We start from the raw sequence: 25,988 nt of genomic DNA, 5'->3' as shown, positions 1-25,988 counted from the left end.
AAAAAAAAAAAAAAAAAAAAAGGTGTTTGGGTTGAATGATCTATAAAATATTTGAATGTGGGATACTACATTGTGCTAAGACATACTTTCTACATACTTCTATTTTAGTTGTGTAACTTGCTGTAAACATAGGAAACATTGAGAGCAAATTGAACAATGAAATGCTAATTGTACTGTATAAATTAATACAGAATAGGTGAGTGTGTTAAGTTGAAGCTTATACAATATAAAGATTAAGTGCAAAACAAGATCATTAAAGAGAGAAATTGGTCAGGGTTGCTATCATGATTCCATAGTATTTGATTAATTTTTTTTCTTTTCTATTTTTATACTTCTCTTTCAGATATACTTTTCAGTCAGGTTGATATAATGGACCAATATTTCTCAATTTTAACAAAATGATTGCTTTAACAAATAGGCATTTCTGCTTGGAATGAGAGAGGTACCTCTATTTTTACAAATAGGTATCTTTCTCAGTGCCTTCAAATGTGGACCCAACTCCCAGTTCCTCATCTCTAGGCAGATCTGCCAGGAGTTTGGTGGGTCAGAATTCCAGCCTGAACTTTATATCATTTTGAGCTTAAGATTCATTCAAGATGAGACCAACAAAAAAAAAAATCTCCTTCCAGGGTAGGTTTGAGGATTAAATGAAATTTAGTAATGAATATGAAGCTCCTTAAAATGTTACTTTTAAAGTTATGAATATTTTGATTTGTCCTTGAGTTGTGAACCTTGTGGATGATAAGATAGAAAGCTCTAGATATAAAATAATTATATATATTCTGTGATATAACTATTCTGTGACAAGCTGATTCAGACCCTCAGAACTTCATTTATTTATTTTAACACTTGTTCATCTATTTATTTATGTAATGTAATTACTGAATATCTTCAGTGGGACTGTCACTGTGCTGGGTCCTGAGGATTGAAGGAAATATACATACATAATCATTGTCCTTAAGAAACTTACAGTTTACTAGGGACATCAAACAAACAAATGTAAAGTCAAACTTGTGATAGATAGCTTGAAGAGAGAATGATACTACTCTAAGAGTATTTAATGAAGGAATGAAGGCCTGGACCTTACTGAGAGGCGGAGGAAAACATCCCCAACAGAAGTTGCAGTTACTGTAGGACTAAAAGGGTAGAAATTAACAAAACACATGGAAGATACATAAGTAGTCCAGACAAAAGGACTGATTTCAGCATGGGTCTTGAAATAGAAGAACGATATGTTCAAAGACCTTAAGAGATTCTGGAATAGTTGCAAGGCAGGGAGCAAAAAGGAAATGGGATGTGAGGTGGGATTAAGAGACATGCAGAATCCAGAGTCTTCAAGACTCTCAGAATTCTGGAGTTCAGCTCAAGGACAGCGAGGAGCCCTTGAGACGTGGAGAGTAGTGACAGAGTGAGTGAGAATGCTCTGGCGTAGAGATCTACCGATGTTTGGGCAGAGTTGTTCTTCATCAAGGTTCATATCAGCTAGCTGAATAACTTTCCATTTCCTATCATCATTTCCACAAAGGGTAATTTATTGTGAACTCTTCAATTCAGAATTGGATTTGTAAGTTTTTGCCTAGGAGTAAGTTCTCAAAAATGCATCAAATATAATTCCAGGTAACATTAAAAAATCATCAGCCTGTGCTCATTTGCTGAATAAATAAATGGTGGTTATTTTGCAGGCGATGTTAGGATAAAAACAAGCCAAATTTGGATTTGAGTTACATCCACTAAACATCCATTTAAGGAACAAAATATTGCAGATACAAAATATTACTAATATAAAAGTTGAATTTTATCCAAAAAGTTGAATTTCTTCTTTCAAAACACTTAAGTATGATATATGCACACTTGAATATGCCATAATTATAACTCATTTTACTGAAACAAAAATTATTTAAAATATAATGGGGAAAACTGTATAATATAGAACTTCAGTGGTGTGTAATTTTTATTAATGTTTTAAATATTTGTTTTGTGTTATTGGATGTAGGGTGTCATCCATGAGGTCTTTCATATCTCTTCAAATAAGCCAAATAAATTCACCATTGGCAACTGCATTGACCAGTGCTATGATTTAGATCTAGAATGTCCCCCCAGACTATCATGGGCTCAGAGGTTGGATCATGGGGGCACTACATGGTACTCATCTGTTCGTTCAGCAGCAGAGTGTGCTGTTGCGAGGTAGTGCCTAGTTGGAAGAGGTAGGTCACTGGGGATGTGACCTAGAAGGGTGTATCTTCCTCCTGGCTTCTTCCTTCTCTCTCTATTTCCTGTCCACTGTAATGTAAGCAGCTTTCTCCTGCAGCAGGCCCTTCCATGGTGCTTTTTCTGTGTTTGAGCCTGCTGACCATGGGTTAGTGTGAGCATAAGTAAACCATTTCTCTTTTAAATTGTGGTGCCTGGTATTTTGTCCAGTCGATGAGAAAGTAACTAAGACAACCAGGTGTTATCAGAGTGTGCTACCTGTACTTTTTTTCCTTCTTCTCCTTCTGTTGTTCTTCCTCCTCTTCTTTCTTTTCCTACACATTTCCCCTTTTCAGGCCACCTCATTTCTAGTCATCTTTCCAATTCCCATATCATGCTGCTTAGCATGCCTACCTGATCATTTCCTCATTTGTTCCTGGATAAAATTTATTAGGAAGAGTATGAACTCTGAAGTCAATTATACACTGGTTTCTCGCTCAGCAACACCAAAGGTCCACTGTGTGATCTTGAGGAAATCATTTAACATTTCTACATGTCCTTTTTCTTTACTTCAATGATGAGATAATGCTATTATATGGGGATATTATGGGAATTGAATTAGGTTATTATGTAAAGTCCTTATCATAGTTTCTGTTGGATTGTAATTCTAAAGAGGGCTACAACAGTATTTTCTTCCCCTTATATAGCTTTACAATGTGACCAGCTACCCTGATGTCAAAAGATAAGATTGATTTCTGTTCTACTTGTGATTGACTGCCTTGACCATAGAGTATGATGAGAATGATGGCATACGACTTGTAACACTGCTTTATAAAAGGCACTGCCTCTTCTGTCTTATTTTCTGAATTCCCTTTGTAGCCTTAAACTGCACGTGAGAAGTCTTACTTACTTGAAGAAACTCAGACACATAAAGAGGCCACGTGGAATCATGGTCATAGATCCAGTTGAGGTCCCAGTTAACTGCCAGCATTTCCTGCTAGTTGCATGAGTGAAGAGAACCCTAAATCACCTTAGCTCCCAGGCTTCAGACACCGTATAGGTCAGTTAAATTATTCCCATTATATCATTTGTTCTAGTCATAGAATCTATGATATGATAAAATTGTTGTTTTAAACTTGTCGTGAAATAGATATTAATAGCAACTCAAACAGTTTTCAGTAAAATCTAGCCATTGTTACCATGACTGTGATTATTATTGTTACCTAACTTACAAGGTAACTTTTATGTGGTATATTATTGGAAAAGCAAACAAGCCAATAAAATAAACTGATCTTGCCAATTATAAGCATGTAAAACATCTAGAAGATGCTGCCGACCAGTTCTTCATTTTGCTCCCAAGTCAGTAGGCCCCCAAGAGTGTCCCATAGAACTTCCTCCCAGTTCTCCTTAATTTTCTTGCTGTCTTTTCTGCCCACTACTCTTCTCCTCAAACCACATTTGGTGAACAGGATTTGAGCTATTCCCATGCGCACTGCCGCTGACCTTAAGAGGAGGCTTGTGAATTGCAGATTCTTCTTTTATTTTATAAATATTTATTGAGCACCAGTTATATGGCATTGAGAATGCAGGATGAATGAAATAGGTGTCCTCTTTATGGAGCTTACATTTTTTGTTAGGGGAATTTGACAATGGGACAGGTAAGTAATTAAAATAGAAAGTATAGACCTAAGTTCTGTGGAGAAAAATCAACTGGAAATTTGAGAGAGTGTTGGGGTCAGTGGTACCATTTGGAAAGGATGACCAAGGATGCCTTCATAGAGAAAATGGAATTTCAGTGCCATCTTAAAAGAAGCAAGAGAAAATGCCTTACGAATATCTGGAGAATGTATCTTGTACAGAAAAATCAGAAAAGTAAAGACTTGAGATTGGAGTGGGTATGAGTGTTTAAGGAATAGCAAGAAGACCAGTGTGGCTGGAGGAGAAAGTGGAGGGCAACTAGTAGGAAACGTGAGCAGAGAGGTCAGTGGGTTCTATAGTGGCAGGCCTCTTAGGATACTGTGAAGACTTCGGTCTGGCCTTGAGACAGGAGGGTGAAGAAGAGCTTTGGGGTAGAGAAGTAACATCTAGCTTTCATTTTAACATGCTCCCTCTGCCACCTGTGCTAAAAAAGACTGAGAACAAGGTGAAAAGCAGGGAGACTAGATTAGGGGGCCATTTCAGTAATCTTAACAGAGATACAAAATAGGCCGTGGTAGTAGCAACAAAGAAAGGTCCTAAAGCTTTGCTGATGAATTGGTTGACGCAAGGATACCTTTGTGGTGTCTGTTCTAAGAGCTAGTAGCTTATAATGACCATTTCTGCAAGAGAGAAGACTATGGGAGGAGTCAGGTTGGAGAGCATTCTTATTTTGGGGTATGTTGAGTTTGAAATGCTGGTTACTCTTCACCATGGGGAAAACAATGTTAAAGTTAAATATTACCTGACTTCCTAACAAAGCACTTAGTTGTTCAATGTTAATAAAGACTGTACTTCTTTGCTTTCCCATAACAAAGATCCTGAACCATCTTAATACATTCTTCTTAAAACTGTAAAATAGCTCTTCACTCCATTTTCTCCAGATCCTTTACTATAGCCTCCATGACTTTTCTAGTATATACTGCCTATTAATCTAGCTGGTGAAACCCTCCCCTTCATTCATTATGACACTAGTATAAGGGCGTCATTTCTGTTTCTTCATGTTTCAAAATCAACTTGGTGTTAGGGATTTGCAGTTATGCTCTCTCATTCTGGAATACCTCCCCTCCCCTGCCTTCCCCTCTCCTGCACTGCCCTGCCCTCTCCTTCCCCTCCTCTCCCCTGCCCTGCCCTGTCCTCCTCCCCCTCCCTTTCCCTCCCTCCCTCCATGCCTTCCTTGCTATATAGTCTAGGCTGGCCTTGAACTCACTATGTAGCCCAAGCTGTCTTGAAATTCACAATGATACTCCTGCTTCAGCCTCCTAAATGCTGGGATTACACATATGTACCACCATGCCAGACTTCCCTGTTTTTTTTTTCTGCTTATGAGTATTCAGATCACAGCCCATGTGTTCTCTCAGAAAACTCTTGTAATTGTTATCTGTATAGCACTTATCATCCTTTAAAGTTATTCATTTATTTATGTAAATATTTGTTGATCATCTCCACCCTTCTCCTCTCCTCAGGTATCTTACTTGTTTGACTCATATTCCTAACTGTCTGGCGCAGATTAGGCAGTCAGTAAGTACTTGTTAAATAAGTGAATGGAGAAAGAAGGAAAAAAGTAAGTTAAAACAGAAGAACCTATTCCTTTTTATAATTAAAAAAATGAAATATTTGTTGGCTTTAATTTTCATTTCTGGTGATTAAGGCATTTTAGGTTGTAAACCTTACATCTTACAAAGTATTCCACATAGGGTTTTGTATTAACAATAAAAAATGGATGGGTCAGGCTATCTCCATTGTACATAAGAAAACGAAGCTCACAGAGACCAGATAAGTTCCTCAAATTTGCTCTTAAGTGACAGAGTCTAACCTGTCCTTGAAGCAAATGTATCTCCTGACTTTGAGTCTTGACTTTGAATCCTTCTCCTGTCCCTATACTGTGGCAGGTCTTTATAATACCACAGGCATTGGTGCCGTCAGAGCAGCAGTATAGAACCAAATGGGTCAGATAAAATTAGAAGTGATCTCAAATTTTGCTGACTTGAGTCTTTGCCCATTTTTAGAACCAGAACCAGATTTATTAATATCTTCTGTCTCTGGAATGTTTAAATAACTTTCTTTAATTTACATACTTCTCAGACTCTGGCTGTTGGCAGTGTAACTGGGAAAAGAAGAAGTCTCCCAGGAAACATTCTCCTTTTCAAATTTTTATCACATTTTACAGTCTCTGGGAGCCTTGCAGTCTTTGACAAGACTGAACTAATGCTTAGTTTCGGTATGTTCCACAAACCACAGCACTTTCCACAGCATTCACTGCAAGGTGAGGAACTGTGAGTTATTTCCACCGTGGGATATTTCTGGCAGAGCTGTACGCAGGGAGACTCACTACACATTAGCCTTTTCTGGAGTTGTCTCCTTCCCCGTTGACCTACCCATGGACAAAAACAATGCACATGGAGAGGGAGGTTGGATCCTCCCAGGTTATCTGTAGTCAAGAAGTCAAAAAGTTAACATTTGACTTTGGAATTCTTTGCCTTTACTTCTGCAAACATTGTATTTGGTGTTTATAGAGATAAAATAAGTATAGTGTGTCCTGTGGAGGGGGCAGTTCAAATAAGCAAAATCTATCCTTTATTCTAAGAAATATTTAGTGCAGAAATTTAAGTTTCTCTGAAATTACTACAATTACAATGATATATTTTAGTGTACTTTTTTAAAGAGAATCTATTTCCTGTCAGCTCTCCCTAAATGGATGCACTTTTACATTGAGGACATATTATTAGTAAAGTTGTGAAAGATGGTCCAGGATATATGGAGAAATTGCTAGTCTCCATTTGACCTGAGTTTGGGATCTTTGTGGAGAAGTCTTAGAATGTAAGAGATAAATCTGGAAATGCCAATTAAGGTTAATCTTGAAGTTTTGTGTATTAGGTTGAATCTAGGCAGGTAGTTAAGTATAGTATAACTACCTGGATTCGAACTCCAGTTCCACTATTTGCTGCTACCTGATCTTGGTCAAATTATATAATCTCCATCTCAGTTTACTCCTTTGAAATAACATTATCAATGTAATGGCCTTACTTTTAGTATTATGAGATATGACATCTTCATTATTAGTCAAAAGCCTGGCAAATCACTAAATAAATGACAGCTATTACTATTATTTGAACAGAACTGAATAGTTGAATTTCAAATGATAGAAACAACCGATAGCCATATCTGTGTTATTGTGTAACTAAAATGGACATACCAATGAATTTTGGATAAGGCAGCTATAGAATGTGGCATTTCAAACCTCTTTTCCAATCCCCCAAATTTGATTTTTCTCCATGAGTTTCCTGACCATATAGTCAGTCAACTGTGGACTGAAGGTGACTTTCAGCATTTTTATGTAAAGTGCTATGCACAAACACAATTGCATATACAGTCATAAAAATGGCAGATTACAACTTGTAATACACTAGTATAGTCTGGGTAGTCAATCTCTTCTTGAGATGTTGAGTACATATTAATTTTTGTAGTGAATGCACAGAGAAGTCTTTCTTTAGAAAAACACTATCAATTTTTAAGATGTGAAAGTGATAGTTATTATTTTTATTTTTTCCTCGCCTTTGTTGACTATAAATCATAAATAAAAGTTGTATATATTTAAAGTATACAGCACGATGCTTTGATCTATGTATCTTGTAAAATGTTTAGCACATTTAAGCTAACATACATCTATCACCTCACACCATTATTTTGTGTGTGTATGGTGAGAACATTTAAGACCTCAGCAAATTTATAGTATACAATATAGTGTTATTAACTATAGCCAACATGTACGTTAACTCTCCAGAACTGATTCATCTTGTATAGCATAAACATTTTATCCTTTGGGCAACAATTAAATTCAAATGTTCACTTATTTAAGAGAGCACAAGTTTGCATAATTGGTACTCTCTATGTGATGGTTAAGCTTAACTCTGTTAACTTGATTGGCTTGGCAACCACCCAGGGGATTTGTGGAGCCCACTTGTGTGTGTCTGGGTAGGGCATGGAGTCATGACCCTAGTCCCTATATCTGGTGTCTTACCTCATCTTCTGTGGTGCTGCTCCCTACTCTTTTTCCCTCTTTCCAAGAACTAAGCAGTTTTGTCTACTATGTCCTTCTTCCATGATGTTCCAGCCTTGGGGCCTGCCAGCGTATTCTGAATCCCTGAAATGATGAACTAAATTAGACTTCTGTAAATTGTGGGTGTCTGTTATTAAGTCCCAGCAACAGGAAAGCTGAGTAATACATGCTGAATGCACTATGGATAGGATAACTAAAGCCAAATCAATCAAAGGAATTTTTCCCTTTTCTTTGTTTTCAGAAAATCTACAAATATTTCAGTCTGCCATTTTTAGTTTTCAATGTGTCAGTTTCCTTTAGGCACAAGGATTGACAAGTGACCTTGGCACTTTTCATGAGAACTCAAAGTAGATGAATAATACATAGAGATGTCTCTTCTTTACAAAAAAATGGAAAAGAATCCAAAGAGTTCACCTTTGATTAGTATGCACAGGCAAGGGTAACAGTTGACATCTTCAGTCTCACTAATTTTTTTTCAGTGAGATTCTACCAGAATCATTTCCACAAAGAATCATTTCACTGAATTCTTAGGATTTTAAGAAGATTATGAGGCTCAAGTCAAAACCTAAAGAGAACATTTTGTTGGAAATTGTGTGCAGCTGTATTGTGGCACATCAGGTGAGTTTCCAGGTGGATGCTGCCGCCAGGGAAGTTTCTTTCACTTCTGCTATTTCCAACTTAGTGACCAGAGCATGGCAGTATCAATTATACCCCAGGCAGATTCTTTTTTCTTGTCCTGTCTTTTATTTCTCCTCCTCCTATACCCTCTCTCTCTTTTCCAACCTCTTTAGAAGTTGGTTTTTCTGAAGTCAGGAGCTCATTTAAATTTCTCTGTCCTATTTTTTAAAGTCAGACCTGCTTGGAGGCTTTTCTAATTCTCTTAATAAAGTAGATGAAGTTAAATCTTATAATTTAGATGTATCTGTTTAGGAAAGGATCACTAGCTATACACAAAATGCTTTATATTTTTCCAGAACAGAACTCCCTTTTCATTGTTATCCTTATCCCCAAACAACCATGTTCTCTTCTGTATGACCATTATAGGTTGATACATATCTATGTGTGTTGCATATTTCTGTAATTCATGTCTGTATATTTCAGGTATAACCCAAATACCACTTTTCTTCTGGCCATGAAAGCTGGAATGTGGGTATCATTAAATGTTTCCTATTATAAAATATATAGAAACAATACGATCTTGAGAGATTAAATGCCTCTTAGTGTGTGTGATAAATCAACACCAAATTAAATGTGATGAAATCTGGAAGCATGTTTTATACTTAGAACATTAGAAGAGTTTTTCCTATAAAAGTCTTTGGACTTTTCATGGATTAAAGAAAGATAAGGTTTTTTGTTATGTTTTTATTAAATCAACATCATAGTGATTCCCTTATGGGTCTTGGGGAAGAGGTAGTCAGCTGATTATCAATATCTCTAGGGTAGCAACCTATTGTCTACTGACTGTGTATCTAAGGCCTGAGTAGCCTCTAGAGAAAATCAGTCTGGTTGGTAAACGCATATATTCCAAGACCCACTGCTTTATTTTAGAAACATATTCCTTGCATTTGAGAATAAGCTGACAATTCAACCAGAAGACCTTCTTTTTCTTGAGATATGTGTGTTGTATTGACTTTGTCTTTTTAAAAATTATGATAAGAGCACTTAATATAACATACCCTCTTAAAAATTGTTATTTGTCTTGCTTGCATCAAACTTTGTGCCCACTGGTTAGTAACTCATTTCTTCCTCCCCCAGTCCCTGTCAATGACCATTCTATTCTTTGTTTATATGGCTTGGACTACTACAGATACCTCACGTAAGTGGAAACATGCAATATTTGTCCTTTGTTGACTTGCTCATTTTACTTAGCCTAATGTTGTTCAAGATTCATTCATATGTGTTGTTTTATATTGTAGCATTTCCCTTTTTCTGAAAGGCTGAGTGGTATTTCTGGTATTATCATTAGTGACATTGAATATCTCTTCTATCTCTTCATATACCTGTTCTTTATGTGTATTGGCTACTTTTATTCATTGGAGAAATGTCTGTTCAGTTTCTTAACCCATTCGTCCAAGTGGCCAAAGTGCCTTTGACTTTGAAAAAAAAAGTTATTTCTTCAGAGCAAAAAGTGAGTTTAATTCTAAAATCTCTTCATTTTACTTCAGACAGTCCAAGGGTATATATACAAATGAATCCAGGGACTTTGGTTCTAGATGCCCCATTTTTTAAACTCAACTCTACTTCTCACTAATTGGCATAGCCTGTGAGAAATAGCAACAGAATAATTTAAACAAAAAGCAAAGCAAAGCAAAACAAAAGAAGGTGAAATGATCATTCTTTCTAGGAATATAAATGTTATGTGCTATATTCTGTCCCCATTACAGTCTAAAACCAACTCTTCACCTATTTTAAATGCTGTAACTTCAGCTAAAATAATGGACTTAATGTGTTTCTTTAATTCCTATTTTATAGAATTCAAAAGTCTGGTGCTAAGAGAAAGATGATCAGAACACCTGTTTGGGTTTGGCAAATAGAATCTCCCTTAGCTTTTATCAACAGAAGCTTAATATTCCCTGTACTGTAGTTGGAAGGGCAATATGAGGCAAGACTAGCAGCTGAGACTTTGAAAAAGTCCCCAAAGAGTCTTTTAATAGTGACAATCTGTTTGACTTCCCCTGGGCCTAACCTGAAAGGTGTATCGCAATAAACATCTTAACAACACTACAAAAACAACACTGAGTCCTGAAGGGTCTAGTGACCAAAGTGGGAAAATTGAGACCCTTTCTCATGTTGCTAAAGGAAAACCACTAGCTTTTGAAAATAATTACTAACACATGCTCACTGTACAAATTAATAGTTTTTACCATGACCTTTTCATACATAAATATATTATGCTTGGACTGTATTTTCCCCTTTCTCTTCCTCTTTTGCCCTCCAGTCCCCCTTTCCCTTTCCCATTTCCTGTAGTAGTTCCTCTCTTACTTTTAGATTATCTTTTTTTCTTTTTACATAATGGAGAGATTGTATGATACTTGTCTTTCTGAGTCTGGCTTATTTTATCAATTTTCCTGCAGGTGACAAAATTTCATTCTTTACAATTGAATACTACTCCATAGTGTATATGCACCATATTTTCTTTATCTATAGATCTGTAGATTCCCTGTCTTCCTTGGCTGTTGTGAAGAGTGCCACAATAATCATGAGTATTCAGGTATCTCTTTTATATGCTGACTTCATTTTCTTCAGATATATACTTTCAGATACATATGCTAGATCATATGGTAGGTTTATTTTTAGTTTTTTTGAGGAACCTCCATACTGTTTTCCATAGTGGCAACACTGGTTTACAATTCCACTAATGGTGTACAAGGGTTATTTTTTATTTACTAGGAAATTTGTGATTTTAATTGAATTTCATGAAACAAAGTTAAATAAGTATGAATCACTTAAATACAAGCAATTATAAGTTAGACAAAAGAGATCAGAAAATTAGTATGACTATCATCTTTTATACAGAATTTGAAACAATTTTTAGTGGTATCATAAGATCTCTGCACTGTTAACAGTCTTTGGAGTGGAGAGCAGTGAGAAATCAGAATATGTAAGATGAATAATGTATCCATGAGTTTTGTCTTTTTAGAGTAATATGTAGATCATAATCACCAAGTCTTCTGTATTTCATTTATCTTTCTACTCTACATTTAAGTTACTTATACATATCTGCATTCTTATTAGATTTTTAGTTCTTAGAGAGCAGAACTCACAATATTTGCCCTCATATCCTTCAAAGCACACATATTGAACAATTGAATTAAAGGAATTATTTCTGTCCTAAAACATTTCCACCACCATAGCAACAGAGTGGCTTTAACTTCACAGAACTGCAAGAAAAAGCTTTCTGAAAATTTAAGAGCAAGATTAACTGCTTTTTATCTAAAAGGCAGGGCCAGTCCAACTGAGAATTCCTATTGCCAGTGAACCACTAAGAAAGCCAGATTTATTTCAAGATTTCAGATTGTGAAACACTCCCAAACAACAATGTCTTTTCTTATGTGATGGAGTACTCACCAGAGGTCTAGTTATCACTTCTTTTTAGACTCTTGGGGACCAGCCTATCATGCTGAGGAGTAGTGTGTAGGACTGACCTCTGGGACAACATGGCATCATCTGCCCACCACAACAAGCTAGGAGAACTCATCAAATCCTAGACTAGCAGAAGCATCAGACGTGTACAGGCCATTTTTTTGAGCACAAGAAGACAACATAATAGGTCCTTAAAATGGTGAAACTAGTCATATCAAGATTATGGTTGGAAATGAGATAGGAAGAAGTTCTGTATGAAGATAGTAGCCTATATCCACTTGATCTTTAGTGAATGCATTCTAATTTTTGCTAACAAAAATTAAAATAAAAAAATCTTATAAGTGGTTAGATATATGTTATGGTAGATCATGGATATTTATCATATTATTCAAATTAGTCATTAGAAAATATGAATTGAACACTAAACATACTGTAAAAAATAAATGTATAAAAGATGCTAAAGGGCCTGCATTCAACAAACTTTATTCAGCTAGGGAGACAATGTTTTTAGTATGCTTAAGTGTATAACCAATGTATAGTTAACCTCTGTGGTCATTAAAACATTAAATGATATGAGGCTATATATTATTATACATATTTGCTATATAAATAAACTAAGCCATAACTACAGTATGTACACATTCATAGAAGAGATACAGTTGCTAAAGTCCTTGTGTCCTTTGTTTACTCACATGTGAATGCTTTAATTTAAAAGGAAATAACTAAGGAAATTGCTCACTTTTCATGAATCCTTTCTATACTACTATGCTTTTGTTTATTTGATCTTACTTCATGCATCTCTATGAATTCAGTAGTATTATAGTATTCTAGAGCTGTGGAAATGGAAGCAAGCTTTAGTCGTTTATCTGGAGTCAGGTGATCATAAGTAAGCAGTGGAGCTGGGCTCAAATCCAAGTCTATCAGTCTCAAAGCCCAGCTCTTTTCCCATGCCACATTCCTGCCTAAAATCTTTCAATGAATTATACAAGAAGATACTACACATATTCTTTTGAGAATAGCCAATAGATTAGCAGGCTTGATGTAAACACAGATACTTGCTGTTATGTTGTATACTTAGCTATCACCCCAAAGCTTCATGCACTCATAGGTGGGGATTTTGGGAGGCGACTGGATCATGGGTATGTGATACTGGATTAGTCCAGTATCCATGGGTTTATAACTAGTTGTGATGTTGGGAGATGAAGGCTGGGAGAAACAGGTGGGCTACTTTGGGTATGGCCTGAATGGTTTCTTGCTGCTTCCTGCCTGCATGCTGTCATGCCATGAACTATTTCTTCTCTGCTATGTTCATATGCCAATGCCTCCTTGGAACCAGCCAGCTATGAACTGAAGCCTCTATAAACTGTAAGCCAAAATAAACCTCTCCTTCTTTAGCTTGTGGATATCAGGTATTTTGTCTCAGCAATGAGAAAATAACTAAGACACTTCCTGGTTAGTATAAAAGTGAGATCTTCTACACAAAACAAAAGGTGTATCCTATGTTTTTTTCCTGTAGACCACCTAGGATTTTTATACAATTTTCAAATATAGAGGATTCTAAAAAAATTACAGAACTAGTAGCTGGATTCAAAGATGTGTTCTCTTTAGATCTTGTAGCTAAAGCTTTGTGCACTCCAAGCCTGGCAGTTTGTACTATTCATAGATAAGTGACTGAAAATATGGGTATTTCATTTGGATTCATTCTTTGAAGAGTGTTGTCCTTTCAGAGAAGGTTGTGTGTTTTTTAGGGTATGTTGATGTTGGCTGACTAGGTAAGGTTGCTGATAGCTTAAATTCCTTTCTTTGAAACCAACACCATCAGGTTCATTGCCCAACAGGTGCAATAGGTGATTATCGGAAGCTAGAGAAAACCTGGCAGTTATCATGAGTCACTTCTTTTGGAACAGCAGACATTCTCTTAAGTACCTTAGTTTCTGTTTAGGAAACTTAATGATTCAGCTGTAGTCCATCATGTCATAAAGTTCAATATTATTTATCAAGCCAATGAATAAGTAAATGGGATAAAAGTTTATAAATCATCCCCCAGAGACTTTGTATTGTATTTTCAGCCAGTGGGAAGTGGCAGGCATTTCTTGAGATGGTTAGTGAAAATACTGAGGAAACTTTGGGACAAAAAGGGGAAGTATGAGCGGGAGTATCTAGTGACATCCAAGTAGACTGGTCTCCTTCTATTAATGTGTGAGTAGACTAGAAGAAATCCCAAGTGTTAAGGCTATTGTTGGACCTCTTCCGTGTGCTGGTTCCAAGTGCAATATTCACGTGACCAGAAGTAAGGCTGTAGTGAAGGATGCACAGTAATGAGCTGTGCATGTTCATTGGTAGAAGGGAGACCTGACCTGGAAAGAACTCGATTTGTGTGACCTCTGAGCCTGTAGAAGGGGAAGAAGATATTTCAGGATAAGTCTGTTAAGGAAAATCCCAAAAGATTTGATGAATACAGAAAGATCACCAAGATCTGCTTGGACAAGTTGTTTTATTGTTTGTTTTGTTTGTTTGTTTTTACCTAGTTACATTGAAAGAGACAAGGAGCGCAGTGCTTTTTTTTTTTTTTTTTTTTTTTTTTTAATAAGGGGCAAGGCATGAGAAGGCACATAAATCATTCCTACTCTTTCCTAGAACAAGTGATAAAATTATTTATTGCTCCTTCTCAAACAAAACAAAATGATAGGGTCAGGACAACCTTAAATTAAATTATTTGGTCATTTGGGTGCTATTGCAAGTGTGTAATTAGTGCAACATGTTCAAAAAGGTGGTTGCCTTTCTCTTTTTGTGAAAGTTAGGTTTTTGTCTTGACAGCTTTACAATTAATGTCTCATCTTTGAATCTGTATTTATCTTTCTGAAAAAAGATCATTATCCTCAGAAATATTTCTATTCTATAGGTATTATCTATTATGTAAATATTAATATCATTTTAATAAATGGGTGTAATTAACTCATAGACCGGCAGCTTTCTTTAGAATCTTCTCTTTTTGCTGAGTTTATTATAATATCTGATTGTAACATGTACATATCTATCTAAAATGGATATGACCCCATTTAGGTCCCAATTAACTCAGCAACAAGAGCTGTCAAGCTTAGGCACTGAACAGCATAGATACAGGGTAAAAATTAACAAACTAAAGAAAGAATTTAGAGGGAAAACTTCATAGGCAAATTCCCTAAAGAGTCCCTTTAAACAAAGCTGGTACTGTAAGAGAAAAATTTTAAAGGAAAATAATTACTAGATTAATAACTTATACATGTGATTAAAATACTCTATGTACTAAAAGTAAGAGTTATCTTAGAAGATTAAATTGAAAAATGATGTGCCAGAGGCATACCTCGAATGTCCTCCCAATTGCTGCCTTCCTTTCTGCTTCTGTAAAGGGTAGAATTTGACCCAACATATTAGCTGGCCTTTGTACCTCTGTAGCAATTCTTTTATCTAGAGATTTCAAAGTGTTTTTACAAATGTAAATTAATGTGCTTCATCACTTTTCTCCATAGATATGGTTCATTTAAGTAACACAGAAGCTTCCTAAATGACTTTTTCAAGGTCACCGGAGAAGTCCTTGTGTAATCTGGAAATAGATATTCAAAGTGTAAAAATACCTTGCAGTCTCACTGCAAATCCAGGCTCTTTACAACCTTTGGCAAGTACCACAGAGGGGACAGATAGTTTTCTTTAAACTTCAGAGCGATTAAAATTGTTGGCCTTCTCTCAACCTCAGCAAACACCCACATAGTTGGAAATCCAAACTTTAGTCCTCTCTTTCTGATCTGTCCCCAAAGCTAAGTGAGAATAGAAAACAACTGCTTTTAAAGACTTTTAGGAGTCATTTGATTAAATAATTACTTCACCTATTTTATTTTCCTCCATTAATCTATTGAACATGTACTTATTGCTGATCACTGTGCTAGACACAGGGAACGCTACAACCTTACTTCTCTCCTCATGAGAATGACAAACAAGAAGCAGGTATCTTGTGGTCAGTATGATGAAGACCACAGACATGACGAGCTAGGAGAGGTGGGTAGGAATGGATGGATCGGGGAAGGCCTCCCTGAGCAGGTAGCATTTTAATGAGGCACGCGACGTGATAATAAGTCTGACCTTTGAAGCATGGAGGGAAGAGAGCCCCAGCCAGAGTGATCAGCAAAAGGAGAGGCAGCAGTTCTAATAGGGAGGGAACCTGAAATATTGGAAGGTGGCCAAGAGATGAGGCTGCAGAGGAAGGGCAGAATATATAAACCAAGGCGAGGATTATGGATTTTAATTATGAAGAACAATCTGCAAAGCCTTTTAAACAAGGAAGTAACATGATCTGACTTATGTGTTTTTTAAAATTATATTTATTATAATTGGTACCTAAATACATAAAATTTACACATATTAATATGATACAGTTTTAAAACAAGTAGATAATGGACATCATCTTTGCTTTGCAAATAGTTTTTGCCTATCTCTGCCTATTAAATGATTCACTATGCAGGGCAGGTATACCTGTGTTTTAAAATTATTGAAGAAATAGGAATAGGAAACTGTATGTATGTATGTATGTATTTATGTATGATTTTAATTCTCACCATACCTCTTCCTTCAACAGCCATGAACACAGAATAAAGCATTGTTTTAAAAGAAAAAGACCCACCTAGCTTTGTAGAGCTGATTAATCCATCCCCAGATGACTGATAAGCTGGTCTTCTTGCCTTTATGGTTTAGGAAATGGTGGTGTTCGGCTTCATCTGTCCTTCTTCCCTTTCCCTTTGACCCCAATAGCACATTGTACAGACTTCTGTTTGACCATAATAACTTTGTTTTGTCACTCAGTGGTTCCTTTTGCTCTGATAATCTGTTAGTGATTTCTTTAAAGGGTAAAACTATCTCACTCATCTTTGTGTTTCCAGACATTTTCACCGAACCAAGTCTAGAGTGGGTGGTCAAACATGATGGGCAGATGAAGGTTATCCTGGTGCCCTATAAATGGATTGTCTCATGTCAAGCACATTTGAATATGAAAAAAAGTACTATAAATGATTATAGTAGGACAATATGTATAAAGTTGTCTGGCCATGGTGAACTGGGATGTATAATTCCCTTAGTAATTACTGATATGAATTATTAATATGCATGCAAACTCTCCAAGAGGTCTTTAAGAAGGGAATAGTACTCCTTTTTCTCAAGGTGGTTCAGAGCAGTGGTTCTCAAATCAATCCCAAGAGGCAGGAGAGTATAGGAGATGTTTGTAGGGGACAGGGGCATCAAGATTAAATAACATAGATTCACAGTTTCATAACACAATTCCCTTTTATAGTCTTGTTTAGTGTTTCTAATTTTTATAAAGAGAATTCCCTCAGCTTGATGTGTAATTATCATTAACCCTTCTAACCCCCAGTAATAATCTTCTCTTTTAATGAACTAACTTTATAATTGGAATCTTTGAATATAAAGTGTTATCTGGCTGGGATTCAATGTTATTATGTCAATTATATTTATTTTTAATTTTTCCTTCTCTTCATGGCTAATTATGGTCATTTTGCAGATAAGATTGGGATATAAAGTTTAATTTTAAAAGAATCTTTTAAAGTAAAATTGAAAATATGTATGATAATGGTTGTTGAAAAATTTGGGCAAAAAACATAAAGTTGATGTACAAATGACTAGGCTTTGTAAAAATTGTTTACATCAATGATTTCTTTCTCTCTTAGCTTGTACTGCTATTTAAAAAAAACATAAACTGGGCAGCTTAAACAGCAGATATTTATTTCTCACATTTCTGGAGATTGAGAAGTCCAAGATCAAGTTGCCACCATGCTGGGGTTCTTACTGAGGGCTTTTTTCCTTCCCTGCCCACAGCTTCTTTCTCACTGTATCCTCGCATAGTAGAGTGAGAAAGTCCTGGTCTCTCTTCCTGTTCTTTTAAAGGCAGTAACCCCATGATGGCCTTCCCCTCATAATCTTCCCTGAACTTGTAAGTGCCTCTCATTTCCTAACACCACCACATTGGCAGTAAGGGTTTCAACATATGAATTTTGAGGGTGCACAAATATTTTGTATGCAGCACCAAATTAATTTCTGAGCAGTAACATTAGTGTCCTCTGTTGTTTGAAAATATTTTCATTTTAAAGCAATTTTGGAAAATAAATGTTCTATGTACATTATTAGTTTTCTTTGTTTTATAATTTTCTTCTCATAAAAAAGATTATGCACTGTCGTTGTTAGAAGATGGTACTGCAAAATCTTAAAGATGAAAACAAAAAGTACACAGAATGCCACATCTCAAGTACAAGCACATTTATTATGTTTTTCCCACTTTTTGCTTTTAGAAATATGATTTTAATACCAATATGTTAATGCATATATATATTTTGATTTACATAAAGTGTTATAATTTTGCTTATTAACAATTAAGAATACAGTGACTTTAAGTATCAAACCTCTCTTTGTGTACTTAAATTTTTATTTATTCTACTTACAGCATATAATATTTAGTCCTATATTTATCAAATAAGTTAAGACACATCTGTACTGCATAAAATTTAATACAATTATAGTAATTTTTAATGAGATAAATGCAAAAGAAATGAGATACACTTATTTTTTGGAATGTGTGTATTTAATTTCCTGTATTCTTTTAACCTCACTGGAGACTTCCACTTTCCATCTCTTAGCAACCTTACCTTCGTAGTATAAAAAATAAACCATAGTAGACTGAGTAGTGTTCTAATTTTCAGTGAGAGAAAACATCTTTGGCTCTATTGCTATATCAAGCCAACAGGTGTAGGATGATAATTATGTACTTTTAAGAACCGTACAGGTGTAAGAAGCATCTATTTACATTTTTTTCCAAAGCAGAAGGATATTAGCATAGTGTAACATTTTACCTTAATTACCAGCAGGTAAGATCTTTAAAAAAATAACAATAGCAACAATAACAGCTCTACACTACAATAACTTGTTCTTCCAATGAGTTTGATTTTCCTCTGTCTCATGGAATTCTTTATGCAGAATGAAAGTGACCACGCCATCAATTTTACTATATGGTGAGATATATGATTATACTATATGATTTTACTGTATGGTGAGAGATAGAATAACCTGATTTCATTGTAGCACTCTGTGAAGAAACAGTTGAAGCTAAGGGGGTAATCTGTGATTTGAAAAGAAGTTCCTTTTTGTGCCCTCTGGCTCAGAGAGAGAGAGAGAGAGAGAGAGAGAGAGAGAGAGAGAGATTCTTTGGCCTTAACTTTGTACCAGTCTTGCACCTGGGAGTACAGAGGACTCATCTCTCCATCCTCTGTACAGCCTTTTGAGGTGAATGGTCAGTTGTGGCCAAGGAAAGCCCAGAATGTCTGCCAAATGGAGCAGAGAGTGGCAACAAAACAGACCTTCAAGAGATGAAGCCATCAAAGATTTGTTTACCAGAGTTTGCAGTTTCCTGCAGCTTTATAAATAATTCACTTGGGTAGTGTTTCATCAAGATCAACATAGTTACCTCAAAAGCCTGAGAATCGAATAGGCTTTTAAAAAATTTTCTAAACAGAAGTATGTCACAGCTCTGGATGGACCTCCTTCCTCAAACTTGCAATGTATTTTTCCTTCTTGGTGAAAATATTTAACACACACACAGAACTGAGTTTGTTGTAATTGTCTACCCATGTGTAAAATTTCAGCTTCTGTGTATACTTAACAGGAAACATGCACAGCATACATGAACCCATTAAACACGCAGGGTTTCTATTTGTTATTTTTCTTTAAAATCCAGCAGTTGGACGCTGCTTATGTATGGGAAAATATATATAATATGAGATCTTCATTTAGCCTCTTTGTCAATTTATATTCCCTGTGCTGAGACAAAGATATTTTAGTGATTTTGTCCTTAAGTATGAATTTCTTGATAAACATACATTGCACACAGTAGTCTTATAATGTGTTTCTCTGATCACAAATGGAGGAAAATGAGGATGCTTCATAAAACTGTATCATCATTCCCAAAGAGGATAGATGCTAAGTATTTGCAGGAGATGGTAGATCCTCCCCAAAGATGGATAACAGTATGTAAGGGGTGACTGTGGGCCCTGGATCAGATGGCCTGGTTCCAGTGTTAGCCTTACCACATGAGAGCTGAGTGACATTGAGCACCTTCTTTAATTTTTCTCTTAGTTTCTTTGCTCGTTAACTGTGGGTAGAAATTGTTCTGGCCTAGAAGATTACTTTGAGGATTAAATGATTAAGTGGAAGGCACTTAGTGAACAAGACTGGCACATTGGAAGCACCTTAAAATGTTGGCTGTTCTTAGTCGCGTTGTCTTAGCACACTGACTGTGTGAAGCACTTCTTCCTACCATGCAGAGGATGCAGCAAATAGTAATTGAAAAATAAATGGATTCTTCCTTGGGTTTTCATTCCAAAGGGGTGGTTTTATCTGTTTTTTTCTCTTTTTCATGCTGCTTTCTCTGAGGTTTTATTTAATGGGTCAGCACTTTCCTTGATTTTCCATACAGAGTTCTCACAGAAGATGGGCATTATCAGTGGAGGAAGCAGAACACACATGGACTTTGTCAAGTTAGATGTCATTCTTCTTCTCAGATGACAGATCTAAGGTGATCTTTGAGTTTTTCCTTTTTGCTTGTTAACAGGTACCTCTTTCTATAAAAGCACAATTTGAAAAATAAATTCATCTGAAAGCTTATAAAGGGGATTTGTCTCAACAAAAGGAGATATTGGTTATTTAAACCATATGGATAGAGAGGGTTCTGAGAATATGCTGGAGTAATAAGCACCTGGAGTCTATCTTCCCAGCTAAATAATCACACTAGCACAATCTGTTGTCACGATTTTGGAATTCTTGCAGTTTGTAGAGGAAACCCTAGATAGTAAATTCCAGTCTATTTCTGTCAATTTAAGCCTTCAACACAGTTTTGCTAAGATATGTGCTACCCATTCCTCAACCCCAGGTCCGTGTAGTAGCTAGCTGTACATGTGCTACTAGAAAAGCTCACACACAACTTGCAGGAGACAGGGTGGAGGACACCCTGCCCTCCAGATAATAAGGATCTATGCTTTGGTTGCTGCTTATGCTCACAGTGGCGTACAGAGGCAGTCAGCAGTTACCACACATTCTCCATTGTTGCATGCTCCTTCCCTGCCAGCTGAAGTGATTTTCCAGGGAGTGGCCAAGGGGTGAATACCTCCCTCTTCCTCTCCCTTCAGTACTTCTTTTTTAGGAGTCACAGTCAAAGACTGCCACAGTCAAAAAGAACTGTGTACAGAAAAGAAATTAGAAAGTGATCGTGTATCCACAGGATATGTGCAGGTCCAGAAAAGCCATGAAAAGAACTTTGGTTTGTATTTCAGGCATTTCTTTGTCACAAGACAGTCTGCAGCTATCAAAGACTGGCACAGTCTTTGAAATAAAATGAAAACAATAAATAATGAAACCCAGTATATGCTGAGAAAAAAAGAATGTGATTCCCAAGATTACCATATTTTAATAGCCGATGCCCACTTATCCAAAAAAACAAAAAAATCACAAGGCATCCAAACAAACAAAATTATGGTACATTCAACAGGAGAAAAAAAAGTACCTACAGAAACTATTCCTGAAAAAGACCTAATGACATGCCTACTAGACAAAGATTTTAAAACTACTCTCTGTGAGATGCTAAAATCCAAAGATAGATTTTGAGAAAGTTAAGAAAATAATGTTTGAATAGAGAGGAAATATTAATACAGAGTAGAAAATCTAAAACAAAACTAGAAAGACATTCTTGGGCTGAAAAGTACAGTAATGGAAAAAATTTTAGAAAGTCACTAGAAGGATTCCAAGACAAATTTGAACAGTCAGAAGAATCAGCAAAGTTGAAGCTACAACAATGGAAATTTGTCTGAGGCAAAAATAAGGAAATATTGAAGAGAAGTGAACAGAACTTGTAGAACATCATCAAGCACAACACCACATGCATTCTAGGACTCTGAGAAGCAGAAGAGAAAAAAGGAAAAAGAATATTTAAAGAAATATCCCAACTAAAAGGTGCAAAGGGGAAGGGGAAGTGGGAAGGGTAGGGAAAAAGAAAGAAGGGAATGGAATTAATATGAGAAAAAGCAAAAATGGAAACAAAGTCTTTGTAAATAGGGAGGGGTATAGGGGTTGAAGGGAGGGCAGGGGAATGGGGAAAAAAATAAGAACCAAGGTGGATTATGTAAAGGTGCAGATTTCCAGTGATGAATGTCATTACACTGTATACTTTAAATGTATGAATAAAATTAATTTAAAAAGCAAAGAAATAGCCCGTTTGATGAAAAACATGAATTTAAACATTGAAAAAGTTAAATGAACTTTGTGATAAAATTTAAAGTCACAGAGACATACTATAACCAGATTTTCAAAAGAAGAGAATTTTGAAAGCAACAAGAAAGAAGCCACCTATCGCACACAAGCAATTCATAATAAGCATATTAGGAAATTTTCGATTAGATATTTTTGAGGCCAAAAGACAGTGAATCAATATATTCAAAGCATTAAAAATATGCTGAAGAAAAAACTGACAGCCAAGAGCTGTCTGGCAAAACTATCCTTCAAAAATGAGGGAAAAATTAAGACATTCTCAGATAAACAAAAACTGGGAGTTCATTATCTCCTAGATCTGCCCTGCATGAGATACCAGGGGGTAAGGGCGGGAGGGTGTGAGTCTGCAAAGTGAAATGAAAGGGCACCGAAAGTTGTCCGAATCTTTCTGAGGAAATAAAGATTTCAGTAAAGGTAAATAATTGGATAAGAACAAAAGCTAGTATTAACTGCAATAATAGTCTTAACCCTAGTGTTTGTTTTCTGAATAAGTGTCTTACATTAAAAATTATTAGTCTATATGTCCATCAATAAATAAATGGATAAAGAAAATTTGATTATTTACAAACAATGGAATATTGCTCTGACCTAGAGAAAGATAAACTTGAATCTTTGAAGGAAAATGGATGCACCTTGAGACTACAATGTTAAGTGAAATAAATCAGACACACAAGCTTGAAAATCACATGGTTTCTCTTACATGAGAAATCCAAAATATAAATAAAGAAAATTAAAAGATAGTAGGAGGTAGGGCGATAGATCTTTCTCAAATGGAAGAGGATCAAGAGATGGGGAGAGGGGAGAGGAAAGGGAGGGAAAGCCGATCAAAAAGGAAATGAAGTGATGTTATATATATGTACCAATTCCCTATAAGGAACGTAAACATTATATACTGCAAACATGTACTAATAGAGATAATAAAATTTATTAGTCAAAACCTAATATTATTGTAACTTTGGATCATAGCCCTACATTTTGTTTTCTACATAATTTAAAAGGCTGATTTGTAGGGCCAGGGATTTAGCTCAGTGGTTCCGCCGCCTGCCTTGCAACCACAAAGACCTGAGTTCGATCCCCGGTACCAAAAAAAACAACAACAACAAAAAACAAAACCCAAAAGGCTGATGTGTTGAAAGGAAATATTACTTTATACTTTTGGGCAGAATGTTATAAATCTGTGAAGTTAAAGTAATTCCCATGGTAGCCACAAAAGAAAAAAAGATAGCTGCAGAACATATACAAAAGAAAATGAGAAAAGAATTGAGACATTTTACTACAAAAATCAACTAATCACAAAGTAAATCAAAGCTGGGCATGGTGGCGCACACCTGTAATCCCAGCACTCAGGAGGCTGAGGTAGGAGGATCGCTGTGAGTTTGAGACCAGCCTGGGCTGCATAGTAAGTTCCAGGTCAGTCTCAACTACATAGTGAGACCCTGTCTCAAAAAAACCAAAAAACAAACAAACAAACAAAAAACCCAAAACCAAAAACAGAGTAAATCAGTAACACAGGCAATTAGGGACAAGAAAACTCTAAGTCAGACAGAACATAAATAGCAGAGTGACAGGAAAAATTTTCCTTATCAGTAATTATTTTAAATTTAAATATATTAATTTTTCTGATATAAAGCAAGATTAGCAAGTACATGATTATTTTATATGAAAATATACTAAGCAAAAACTGACAAAATTGTGGAGAAAAATAGTTCTACAGTCATAATTGGAGATTTCAGCTTTTCACTTTCACAGGAAACAAAAGAGATAACACAGCAAACCAATAACATAGAGTACTTCGCCCAAGGACAACATACATAATATTCTTGAGAACTTGTAGTACACAGTAAATGGAATCATTATGTACTCCAACCATATACTAATGAAAATAATAAAAAAGAGCCCATTAGGATTAGCCAGATGTTAGGCCACAAATCATTTTCAGTAAGGTAATAAAGAGCTTGTAAAATTATTTTCTCTGACTAAAAGAGAATGAAATTAGAAATCACCAGTAGAAGAAAATGAAAATTTATAATTTGTGGAAGCTAAACAACATATTCTTTTTAATTTTTTTTTTCAATTTTTGGTACTGGGGATTGAACTCAGGCCCTTGTGCTTGCCAGGCAGGTGGCAGAACCACTGTGCCAAATCCCTGGCCCAAACAACATATTCTTAACCAAAGGAAAAAGTCATAAGTAAAATGAAATCATAGAGACAAAAGAAAACAAACAAAATATATAGAAATTGTGGGTTAAGCAAAAGCACTGCTATGAGGAAATTTATACATTAAAAATAAGAATAATCTTGAATGAATAGCCTAATTTTACAAGTAACATCAGGAAAAAAAACAACCAAAGTTGAAAGGTAGCAGAGGAAAGAAATAAGTAAAATTAAATCAGAGATAAACAAAATAGAGGTTAGAGAATAGAGAAAAGAAATAAAACCAAAAGTTTGTTTTTCAAAAAGACTAACAAATTTTACAAACCTTTAGTCTAATGGACTAAGAAAAAAAACTATTCAGACTGCTAAAATCAGAAGTGAAAATGGTGTTACTGCAGATAATTAGAAATAAAGAATTATTATAAGAGAATATACCAGCAAGTTGAATAAGCCACATGAAATGAACAAATTCCTAGAAATATAAAATTTTCCAAGGCTAAATATAGAAAATTTGAATAACGTATAACTTGTAGCATATTGAATCATTCATCAGAAATTCCTGAAAAAGAAACGTCCTGGAATGATAGCATCATATTAGCTATTCATGTTTAAGATGATAAATTTGTTATGTGTATTTTAACACAATACAATGTTTGGAATACTCACAAGGGCATTTCAAAGAGAAGATTAAAATATTTTCAAGAGATAAAATTTCTGTATTCATTCATCTGTTGATGGATATTTGTGCTGTTTCCAAGGTTTACCTATTACAAATAGTGCTGCTATAAACATGGGTGTGCATATATCTCTGTGATGTAATGCTTTTAACTGTTTTAGAAAGATACCAAGAAGGAAAATAGCTGGATCAAATGGAGCATCTGGTTTTAGTTTTTTGAGGAAGCTCCACACTGATTTCCACAGTGGTTGCACTATTCTACGCTCCCAACAGTGGAGGTTTCCTTTTTCCCCATCCCCCCCAGCATTTGTTATTGGTTGATTTCTTGACAATAGCTATTCTTTCTGGAGTGAGGTGAAATCTCAGTGTTTTAATTTACATCCTTTAAATAACCAGTGGCTTTGAACATTTGTTCGTATATTTATTTGCTATTTGTACGTCCTCTAAGAAGTGAATATTCACTTCAGGTCCCCATTTGGATTGAGTCTTTAAATTTGGGTGAGGAGTGTCTGATTTTCTTGAGTTCTTTGTACATTCTAGATAGTAGTCTTTTGTCTGAGGAAGAGCTGCCAAAAATATTTCCCATTCTGTGGTTGTCTCTTCACTCTGTTGGTAGTTTCTTGTCCTCTTGAAAAAGATCTTTAATATGATGAGATCCTATTTGTTAATTGTTTGTATTATTTCCTGTTCAGATGGGGTTTTGTTTATAAAGTCTTTGCCTACAGCTATATGTTCGAGTTCTGCCTATTCTCTTTTCCAGTAGATTTACTGTTTTGGTTTTAG

At 35.6% G+C, this 25,988-nt stretch overlaps 1 protein-coding gene across 5 annotated transcripts in view; it reads left to right on the top strand.

Moving 5' to 3' along the window:
• Positions 1-25,988, top strand: part of Kctd16 (potassium channel tetramerization domain containing 16) — a 284,549-nt gene that overhangs the window by 66,501 nt on the left and 192,060 nt on the right. The window contains exon 3 of one of the 5 annotated variants that reach the window (XM_033766886.1): positions 3,067-3,232. The exons of the other annotated variants lie outside the window; for them this stretch is intronic. Within the exon in view, the coding sequence (XP_033622777.1) occupies positions 3,067-3,083 (17 nt within the window). The 3' untranslated portion in view covers positions 3,084-3,232. Of the gene's footprint in view, positions 1-3,066; positions 3,233-25,988 lie in introns of those variants that run through there. 5 annotated transcript variants of the gene reach the window in all.

The sequence above is a fragment of the Fukomys damarensis genome, unplaced genomic scaffold, assembly GCF_012274545.1.
Source record: "Fukomys damarensis isolate Sample0158 unplaced genomic scaffold, DMR_v1.0_HiC HiC_scaffold_3, whole genome shotgun sequence".
Classification (NCBI taxonomy): domain Eukaryota; kingdom Metazoa; phylum Chordata; class Mammalia; order Rodentia; family Bathyergidae; genus Fukomys; species Fukomys damarensis.
The sequence above is the reverse complement of the archived record's forward strand: the minus strand, read 5'-3'. Positions and strand labels throughout refer to the sequence as shown.